At 47.1% G+C, this 11,060-nt stretch overlaps 2 protein-coding genes across 2 annotated transcripts; both read left to right on the top strand.

The window, feature by feature from the left end:
- Window positions 1-586: 586 nt before the first annotated feature.
- Window positions 587-4,483, top strand: LOC119330322. The gene is made up of 7 exons (XM_037603426.1): window positions 587-790; window positions 873-953; window positions 1,025-1,219; window positions 1,747-1,917; window positions 2,571-2,780; window positions 2,900-2,988; window positions 3,348-4,483. Exons 1-7 carry the CDS (start codon window positions 676-678, stop codon window positions 4,179-4,181), a joined length of 1,695 nt encoding a protein of 564 aa, XP_037459323.1. The 5' UTR covers window positions 587-675; the 3' UTR covers window positions 4,182-4,483.
- A 4,565-nt stretch (window positions 4,484-9,048) lies between these two features.
- LOC119327600 lies at window positions 9,049-10,523 on the top strand. Its single transcript, XM_037600694.1, has one exon. The coding sequence runs from the start codon at window positions 9,049-9,051 to the stop codon at window positions 10,405-10,407; it is 1,359 nt and encodes a 452-aa protein (XP_037456591.1). The 3' UTR covers window positions 10,408-10,523.
- The last annotated feature ends 537 nt before the right edge of the window (window positions 10,524-11,060 follow it).

Here is an 11,060-nt window from a genome sequence, read left to right as displayed (position 1 = left end):
CCTTACGAATTGAACCCGAAGCCGGCATCGGAACCAACTCAAATATATTGTTTCTACAAAAATAAATATATTCATATACCAAAAATGATTTAAAATAATTTCCTTTTATAAATACAAAAATGTGCACTATCTCTTTATTTGGATTGGGCCGGGTTGGGCTCAGGCTTTGGGTTCACAGCCCGACCCAACACATGCCCAGGCTAGTCCAGGGTTGGGCCTGTTTGAGCTTGGATGGAAATGCTCCAGGGCCCGAAACATAGGAAACCCAAAAGAAAGGCAACAAGACGAGCGAGCAGCAGTGTACCAGCATTGTCTCAAAAAGAAAAAACAGTGTACCAGCAATACCAGAGGCGGCAGCCATAGCACAGCAGCGAGCTCCACCACCACCTCCACCACCACCACACTGTTGTCTCTTCCACTTCCACTCTCTCTCCCTCGGCCTCTGATCTCTGCCCCTCTTCTTTTCTTGCCTTTTTTTGGCGGAGAGCGAGAAGTGCAGGTCCCCCCAAAAGAGGTCTGGATCCTTTGGTGTTTTCTCAACCTTCTTTACCTGTCCTCAAATGGCCGCCTCCTCCCCCTCCCCCTCCTCACATCCCCCCTAGCCCCCCACCTCCCCCATCTCCCCTGCCAGCTCTGCCCGCTTCTTGGCTCTTTGCTCCACGAGAGGAGCACGCGATGGACGCCAGTGCGGCGTCGGCGGCGGGCGCGAGGGGCGTGGCGGCGCTCCTCGTCGCCGCCCTCCTGCTCGGCGCCCCCGTCTCCGCGTCGGCCGCGTCCTCGTACCCCGCAAGTGAGCGAGCTCGGTTCTTGGTTTTTCAAGTTTTTTGCTTTGGTTTTCTTGCGGCTGACTGATTGGTGCCCGCCGGCGGCAGAGGTTCTGGGCGGGCTCCTGACCAGCACGGCGACGGCGGTGGCCAAGAAGCTCTGGTCACTCAAATCGACCGCCAGGACGGGTAATCGGTGCGTTTCTTTCCCGGGGTTTCCGCGTTTCGGTTTCTTATAAACGGAATCTTTCTGTCGGCAGCGACGGCGGCGGCGGCGGCGGCGTCCGGGAGGTCGATGGTGAAGTACGAGGGCGGGTACGCGGTGGAGACGGTGTTCGACGGCAGCAATCTGGGGATCGAGCCGCACTCCGTCGAGCTCACCCCCGCCGGCGACCTGCTCCTGCTCGACTCCATGAACAGCAACCTCTACAGGGTCCAGCTGCCGCTGTCCCGATGTGAGCATGCCCCCATACTCCCAACTGCTTCTTGATGTCCTTTTTCAGGTTTTGCTGTCATCTTGGTAGTGCTCAGTCATCATGGGTTTCTACTAAATATGTCTGTTAACTAAGTTTGGGTGGTTGGTCAGGGGTGATGTGTGATGGTTGCATGCTAAATTTTGAGGGCTTTGGTCAGGCATGTTTCTTGATTGAGATATGTTTGTTAGTTTATACGTACTAGTTTGCAATTATGAGTTCCTGATGAGATAGTGATGTGTTACGAGCCTGGTCACTTTCACTTCCCTTGTTTAGAAGTTGAAGACACACGACAAGTATTTGCCTGAAAGTTTTGTAGCGAAATATAGTATGAATTGTCGGCCACAATTATTATCAAAATCTTCCATGTCTGATGTGAAGATCTGTGATTCCAACTTTGGTATATTCTGTTCTAAAGTGATGAAGTCGCGTCTTTTCTCTATAGTAGCTACTGTTCAGCTCATATACTATTTCCCTTGCATCTCTTGAAAATGGTTCAAACCATGCAGATAGCAGGCCGAAGCTTGTCGCTGGTTCGCTTGAAGGATTATCTGGTCATGTTGATGGGAGGCTCCGAGAGGCCAAGCTGAACCACCCTAAGGGATTTACAGTTGATGACAGGGGCAACATTTATGTTGCAGACGCTATGAACATGGCAATAAGAAAGATCAGTGATACAGGTAAGCTAAAATGTCTTATTGTAGGGTCTGTTCACATTATATTTGTAATGTATGGTCCCTAGCATCCCATGTTTGCTCTTTGTTTTTGATTGAGCTTCTGTGGTACTTTTTCTTAGCACTTGTGTCCAAAAGTTGCATTTGGGATAAGTTAAGCTGTAAGAGTGGATGCGGAGATCAAACACACAGGCTTAAATGTTATAACATGTAATGTATCTAAAATCTAATTATGGGTAGTTGAATTACATAGTTATAATTTAGATTATAGATTATCCCATTCTTAAAATTTCATGATATTGAAAAGCTGTGGGAGAAATCAGTAGTCCGTGATACATAATTGATCATTCAGATTGTATGTGTTTTGAGTGTGTTGAATTAAACAAAGGAGTTTTATGCGCAAAGCATCTATATATTTTTACATTAAATATCCTATGTCATTGATATGATTGCTTCGAGTTTGCCCAGCCATTTTAACTTCACAGTTTCTACTTTTCAAATTGTTTTTATGTACAGATCTTTGGGCTTTATTCAGTTTGGCTGCAGATAAATTTTTTTTGTGGGGCTTCAGGGAACATCTAGAATAAATGTCCTGAACTCCTTATGAATTTGTAAGTGGTAATGAAGAGACTCATGACAGGGTGAGCAATAATGTGTAGGGGTCACAACCATTGCTGGGGGGAAATCAATGAGAGGTGGGCACATGGATGGACCCAGCGACGATGCAAAATTTTCAACCGATTTTGAAATCCGCTATATCAGCAGTAGCTGCTCCCTCTTGGTCATTGACAGAGGAAACCAAGCAATTCGGGAGATCCCACTCCAGCCTGATGACTGTGAATATCAGGATGAAGCTGGTTTCCCTCTAGGTACTATTTCACCACAGAGTACTGTTCTTGTCTGAAGCCATACTATCATGAATTCGCTGCTCACAAGGAAGTTCCACTAAAACCACAATCACTAATTACTTCAGTTTAAATGCTTACAGGTGTTGCCTTGCTTTTTGCTGCTGGTTTCTTTGGTTACATGCTTGCGTTGCTCCAGCGCCGTGTTTTAGGAATGGTCTCAGCAACAGAGGTAATTTTGCCGAACTGTTTTTGTTATTCTGAGGAAAACATCATGCACACTTGCTGGCAGCAAGGGTTGGTAATGGTAACTAGGGCAGGGCCTATACTGGACCATGTTTCTACAGGTCTCATGAATACGTTACAGTCAGCCTTGGGTCACGTAGATGTGGCGTCCATCGTCCTTTTGCCACAGCCTGTTCACTCATTCATCAGTGGTGCTATGAATTCACTTTATTAACCCTCAAGAGCGAGCCTAGCTAGATCATTACTAAAGTAAAAGACGGAGTCCATGCATATTCTTCAAAACTACTTATTTTATGCAGCAAATTTACAGTGACCTTCTTGGCAACTGAAATTTCAACCATGCAGGAACCTCAGATGCCTCCAAGACCAAGCAATGCAAGCATCCCTCCGTATCAGCCATACCAACCATACCAGCAGCCATTCAAGCCTTCGTTTCGCCCGCCGCTGATCCCGAATGAAGACGAAGCTGGGAAACATGAAGCTGAAGAGGGATTCTTCACCTCAGTGGGCAAGCTCATGGGAGGAGCAAAATCATCCGTGGCAGACATGTTCTCCCGAAAGAAGCGCCCGGCAAGACAGCACCATCAGCACCACCAGCAGCCAAGAGGTAGCCATTGGCCAGTGCAAGAAAGCTACGCCATCCCGCACGAGGAGACGCCTCCGCCGCTGGACTCGAGAGGGCCAACCCCTCAGAAGAACTACGGCTTTGTGACGACGGAGCCTGAGAAGGCTCACCACGTCCGGCACGGGCAGCCCTATCTCGGCGGCTGGGATGCACGCGGCCCTCATCATCAGCAGCAAGTGTATCCCCACCACCAGCAACAGCAGCAGCACAGACAGCAGCTGGAGCAGCAGGTGTACCGGCAGCAGCAGCAGCACAGGCAGCCGCCGGAGCAGCAGGCGTACCACCTGCAGCAGCACCAGCACCAGCAGAGGCGGCAGCCGGAGCAGCAGATGTACCAGCTGCAGCAGCACAGGCAGTACTCCTCCGGGCCGCAGACGTTCTACGAGCAGAGCTGCGAGACGACGAACGAGGTGGTGTTCGGCGCGGTGCAGGAGGTGGACAGCAAGCGGCGCATGGTGGAGATCAAGGCGGTGAACTACGGCGACACCTTCTACGAGCAGTACGGGATGCGCTACCGCAACAACTACATCGGCTACAACAGCAACAACTACTGACTGACTGACGATCCACCCTTCCATTTACATTGTCCTTCTTCGTTTCTATTGCTCTTTTGCTTCTTTGTCAGTAGTACATGGTCGGTTAGATTTACCGCTAGTTCTTAAGTCCCTTGTCTTCTTCGTTCCTCGAGGGCTCAAGGAATGTAATGCAACGGGAGGAAAAGAGGAAGTAGAAATTGGTAGTCTCATGCCTTGCTTAGATTGTGCAATGGGAAAGCTGGGGTTTTGGTATTGTACACTGATGAATGGTGATCACAGATTTCTGGCCTTCTTTATGTATGTATAGCACTAAAGTCTCAGCTGCTCTGGTGAGTAGTATGGTATGGGCTTGACTGGTCTTGGTGATACATTCCTAGCATGGCTGGGTGACTACCAAGTACCAGTTCCAGGCCACTTGACTCCATTCTGACTTCCCTAAAAAAAGACTGTCCAACTAGAAGAAATCTTATTACAATAATTGAAATTAGCTAGCACATGAGTCGCTTTGTTACACGAGCGATAACAATGCATACAGACAACCTTCCCGATAGAAGAAGCAACATCCACATCCGAGAGAGTTTGCGAGTATTAGACCATCACGCATTGCCAAAGCTTCAGTGGTAATAGCATCTGCCGCATGATCAATAACTTTGCACTGAGCGGCAAGGAAATTACCTTTTTCATCTCGGATAATCGCTGATGTTGCTCCTGATCCCTCGTCAGCAAAGAAAGCTACATCAACATTCAATTTCATAGACCTAGAGCCAGGTTTAACCCACCTCCTTTCGATGTCTCCACTCGGTTTATAATTAACTTCCTGAAAATTGTTTGTAATTGCCAAGACTGACATATGCCATTACATGGGGGGTGAAGGGTTACCATCATGTGTGTGTTGATGTCTAATCCACCGTAAGAACCAACAGCCCACCACAAATACTTGCTTGATGTTCAGATTTGGTTTAATTGGCAGTGGCTTATTTTGCATCAAAAGGAGGTGCTCCATGATCACAGACCCAGATTTATCTATTTCCTTTGCCTCTTCCATCAAATCTGCAATGCCCAGGTCACTCCAGAGCTCTTTTGCGTGATCACAATCAAACAAGAGGTGTCGAATGTCCTCTGCATCTTGATGGCAGATTGGACATGCCCCATCTGAACCAATGTGCCTATTAGTCAAGATTGACTTTAGCGGGATAATTCCATGAAGAATGCGCCAACAAAAAATCTGAACCTTCCGTGGAACTTTGATCTTCCACATTGTACTCCATATTTTTGGTGTATTTGACCCCCCGGGCCGAGCCAATACATTTGCACGGGCATGAAAAGTTTTAGTCCATTGTATCTGATATGCAGATTTTACTGTAAAGTAACCTCTATGATCCGGATTCCATGCAATGAAGTCGTCAAACGATCCATAATTCAGCGGAATTTGTAGTATCCTTCGAACATCTATTGTGTTTAATATGCTTTTGATCAAATCCTCATCCCACTCTCCTGAAGTTGGATCAATAAGATCATTGACCGAGGATAACACAGTTTGTCCACGCCTTGTGATCACTTTCCGGTCCTCACTCGATGGGATCCAGGGGTCCCTTCAAATGTTAACATTTGCGCCAGTCCCCTATCCTCCATATGTACCCCAACTTAAAAGTTTCTAGGCCCTTCATTATGCTTTGCCATGTAAATGACGCACCACTCTTCAAGGTAGCTTCAAGTAAACTTCCATTGGAGAAATATTTAGCTTTCAGAACTCATGCACACAAGGACTCCGGGTTAGTAATCAACCGCCAACATTGCTTCGAGAGCATCGCAAGGTTGAACGAATAGAGGTCTCGAAACCCCATGCCCCCCTCGCATTTAGGGTAACAAAGTTTCCACCAAGTATACCAATGCATTCTTTTGTGTTCTTCATCATCTCCCCACCAAAATTGTGCAATCAAATCTGTAATATCCTTACAAAGGCTTTTGGGCAAGCTAAAAACAGACATAGCAAAAACTGGTATGGCCTCAGCTACTGACTTGAGTAGAATCTCTTTACCTCCAATCGATAATTGCTTTTCCATCCACCCTTTCAATTTCTCCTTAATTCTGTCATAGAAGTGTCTGAAGCAATCACTACTGTCAGCCCCAACCATAGCCGAGAGTCCCAAGTATTTATCTGATAGGGCTTCAGTGTCAATATGTAACTCCTGACAAACTTCTGTTCTAGAAACAACTGGAGTGTTAGGACTGAAAAACACACTGGATTTAGCCAAACTCACCATTTGTCTTGAGCTTTCATAGTAGGCTTCTAGTACATGCTGTAAGGAAGCTGCATTTAAAATGTTTGCCTTCATGAGAATTAGAGAATCATCAGCGAATAAAAGGGGTGATACTGATGGTGCACTTCTGCACACTCTAATCCCCTCAATGCCACCAGCTTCTTCAAACTGCAATAGACTAGAAAGACCCTCTGCACACAAGAGAAAAAGATAAGGGGATAGGGGATCCCCCTGCCTAATCCCCCTACTCGGAGTAAACACATCCGTCTCCTGGGAATTGAACCTCACTTTATAATTAACAGTGCTGACGCATGCCATCATCAGTTGGATCCATTGTTCATGGAATCCCAATTTCACCATCATATCATGCAAAAAGGACCACTCCACTCTGTCATATGCTTTGTGCATGTCCAATTTAACTGCACATAATCCTGTCCTGCCAGATCTAGTGTTCTTTATTTTATGAACACATTCATATGCTATAAGGATATTATCAGTGATCATCCTACCAGGCACGAAAGCACTTTGCATAGGGGAAATTATCCCAGGCAAAAAAAAAAAATTTAAACGCAAAGCTAGCATTTTCGAGATAATCTTGTAAAGAACATTACAAAGACTTATAGGACGAAATTGGGTTACCAATTCAGGGTTGTCAATCTTGGGAATCATGACTATCGTTGTGTCATTCCATTCACTCGGAATTTGTCTTGTATTAATGGCTGCCAATACCTCCTGGGTGACCTCATCCCCTAATATGTGCCAATATTTTTTGAAAAAAACTGCATGTAGTCCATCTGGCCCTGGTGCCTTTAAATCACCAATACTAAACACCGTTTTTTTAACATCCTCAGCCGAGAAAGGAGCCATCAAAAAGTTATTCATCTGATCGGTGACTTTGTGTTGTACTTTCTTCAAAACATTTGGATTTGTCTGCTGCACCTCAGATGTGAATAAATGAGAGAAGTAATTCTGTATATGGGAATTAAGCTCCGGCATGCCTTCCATCCAGTTACCACCATCATCCTTCAACTTCTTCACATAATTCTTTTTTCTCCTAGTAGACGCAAAAGCCTGAAAAAACGCAGTATTACGGTCACCACTTTTTAGCCAGGTTGCTCGAGATTTTTGCCTCATTTCTATTTCCTCAATTTCCAGCAGAAACTCAATCAATTCCGCCAGCTCTTTTCTCTTAGTTTCATTATCGTCATTCAACGGTCCAGCCATGATTTTCTCAAACTCCCTCTGTGCCTTACGTAACCTTTTCTTCGGTTTTTTAAGGACTCGTTGGTCCCAATCATGAAATTGGTCATGCATTTTATTTAATTTTTTCATAGATGCTTCCACAACTGGGATCAGAACCTACTTTCTCCCAAGCCTGCATGACTGTTTCATGGAAGCTCTCCTCTCGCAGCCATCTTTGCTTCAAATCGTCTCGAATGTACAGTCTGTCCAGCCGTATTTCCTTGAGCATAGTATTCAGTATCCACACACAGCGGGCGGTGATCTGAATGGTTGTAGTCCATGTTCTCTAATGATGCATCTGGAAGCATAGCAGACCATGCCTCGTTCGCCAAACCTCTGTCCAGTCTCTCTTTTATCCTTCCACGATACCATGTGAAAGTGTCTCCTGTATGGCCGATATCATGCAATTCACAATCATCTATTGCTTGTTGGAATGCCTGCATGTACTGGATTGGTCTTGGATTACCTCCCTCCTTTTCATGAAGATATTGTATCTCATTCAAGTCACCAATCAGTAGCCACGACAAGGTATTATTTTGGTACAGTTGACGCATACGATTCCATGTCAGATGTTTATTTTCCCATCTGAATTCCCCATACATCCCAGTCAAGCGCCAAAACTCATTATTATTTCCTTCAATTTTAACATCAATGAACATATAGGATCTAAAGCAAGCCTATGAACCTTTACATTATTATTCCAAAAAAGCAATAAATTAAACCTCCTTTCCTCCCATCACCCGGACATACTAATTTTTGGTCCATCCTGAGCCTTCCACGCAGACATTCAGCCGAATCAAGGCGCGTCTCCGACAAAAACAGCACCTCGGGGTTGCATCTTCGCTGGACATCCAGCAAAGCACGAATTGCCGGGGCATTCTCAAGTCCCCGACAATTCCAGGCTAAGAGTTTCATTGCGTCCGGTCATCCTCCTCGTGGGAGGACGCATCACGCATGGATGAAAAGAAATGGATCCGACTAAGGTCCGAGGGTATGATTCAAATAAATGGACCCGGAAAAGAATAGGACTTGTAGTACTACCCAAAATCAAGAATCACAATCAGCACGGAATCTATCCTCTACATTTTCAGCACCGCATCATGATCGGATTGACGCAAATTTTCAGAAAATGAAAGCAAACGGGAACGCCAAGTTTCAGATAACTGACGGGAAACTGAACTGGACACATAGTCGGATTCAGATAAGGAAATTGGACGCGTCCTCCATCGCGTAGTGCAGCGTCTTTAAATACCAGCACAGACCAACCGCGCGTACCACAACACCTTCCCGATCCCGTAGACAAACCTCTCCCAAATCCCAGTCGCCCGCCCGCCCTTTCGTAGCTTGAACCCTAGCGGCAGATCGGGCAGCCGCCGGCCGGGATGGAGGGGCTCGACGTCGACGACGTCTTCCACCACTACCGGCTGAGCCCTACGGAAGTGGACGCCGTCACCTACTACCTGCCACGCCTCCTCTCCGGCGAGACGCTGCATGCCGCCGACAAGCTCATCCACCGCGTCGAAATCTCCGGCTGCGAGCCCAAGGATCTGGCCGCCCGGTACGCGCCCGTGCCGCAGGCCGTGAGCAGCGGCGACCGGTTCTTCTTCACCACGTGCAAGAGCAAGAACGGGAGCAAGCTCCAGAGCGTGCGCGGCGCCGGCACCGGCACCTGGACCATCCAGAAGACCACCGAGATTTGCCACGCGGGAGTCAAGGTGGGCGAGGTCAAGAACCTGTCTTTCAAGAAGAAGGGAAAGTCCACTGGTTGGGTCATGGAGGAATACCGATGCCTGCTGCCGGAGGCCACCGTCAGGGACGGGGTCAAGGTGTTCTGCAGAATGCACTTGGCTCAGCATGCTCCTGACGCGGCCCGCCAGGAATCGGCCGCGTACAAGCTTCAGCAACAGCAACCAGAGGCTGTGACCCCGTGCACGCACGCGCAGAAGAGGCCAGCGCCCGCCGCCGCCGCCGATCCTCATCCGCCGCGCCCGGAGAAGAGGATGCGCGGTGCCGTCCCGGTCCCGGCACCTGCCACACCGTCGTTCTTGATGTATGATGAGGTAGCCAGAGCATCATCCGAGTCCACTACAGTATCCAACCACTCTGACGTTGCTCAAGCTCCTGAGATTTCCTCCCGGTCACATGTGCTGGAGTCTGTCAAGCATTACAGCCAACAACAGATTGTTCCCGAGGCTGGCTCAAGCATTGCAAGGAGCTCATCTGAAGAGGGTGTCTTTGAGCCATTGGAGCCTATTTCCAATTTGCCGGATGGGGAGGCAGATGGTTTTGATATCGAGGCAGATGGTTTTGATCTTGAAGAACTAATGAGAATGATGGAAGACGACCCAATTGAACTTGAGCCGATCACTGTAGCCAACACTGGCATGGAGATGGGCCAACAGGAACCTCTGTACCTGGATGCCTTGGACCAAGGCGTGCTGGAGGGCATGCTGCAGTCCGATGACCCTTACCCAATGTGGAGATCAGAGGATCGGGCCATGCACAACCCTGCCTTCCATGATGCTGACAATGAGAAGAGGTACAATGCTGCGTCGGATCTTGACGCTCCATCGCTACAGGGACAGGACCACTTGTCCAAACCGCGGCCGTGCTCCTTCGATCCATTTGAAGAAGCGTGGAAGGCCGAAGAGGCGCTCGAGAAGGAGAAGAGGTGCAATGCCGCGGCCAATCTTCACGCTGGAGGGCACAGCAACTTCTTCTCGCCTGCAAGTGTCTATTAAATCCGATGTTGAACCTCTTTTCAAAGTGTATAAGAGGATACTCACTGGCTGATGTATTAGTTCGTCCATGTACGATCGCCACGGATGTACCTCTGAGCAATTTGCTCCACTTGTTCATGCAAGCTAGTAAAACTGTTGTTGTTCTTCTTGCTCCCGTGATGGATTTTCTGAACCTTGCACTCGCTCCTGCACCAGTACTTCTTCGGCTCTGTTTCCTGTGATGGACCATGTTAAAACTGCTCTTATTTTTTGTTTTATTAGGCTCAGATAAGCAGCTATGATCTGGGCAACCGTAGGTAAGTAGTAGGAGTAACTACGTTTGTAAATCAAAACTGTTTCACTGATCTTGATAATCTGCAGAACAACTGCAAGTTCATAAGTTGCAGAGCAGATTCAAGTTGTGGCAAAAAAAAATTGTTCTGTCTATTTACAGTATGGAGTAAACAGTTATTACAGTGTCAATGTTGATGATTTACAGTGTGGAGTAGTCATATTTTTCCTTGAAATCTAAGTGCAATTTGTCTCTACAAGCTAACTGAATTTTACAGTATCTAAGTGGTCTCTAAATTCTGCAGTATTTATGCTCATGACTTACTGAACTATGTTATGTTTCTTAACAGTGCCTTGATCTAAAATAGTTGCATTTTAGCTCC

Source organism: Triticum dicoccoides, chromosome 7A (assembly GCF_002162155.2).
Source record: "Triticum dicoccoides isolate Atlit2015 ecotype Zavitan chromosome 7A, WEW_v2.0, whole genome shotgun sequence".
NCBI lineage: Eukaryota > Viridiplantae > Streptophyta > Magnoliopsida > Poales > Poaceae > Triticum > Triticum dicoccoides.
The sequence above is the reverse complement of the archived record's forward strand: the minus strand, read 5'-3'. Positions and strand labels throughout refer to the sequence as shown.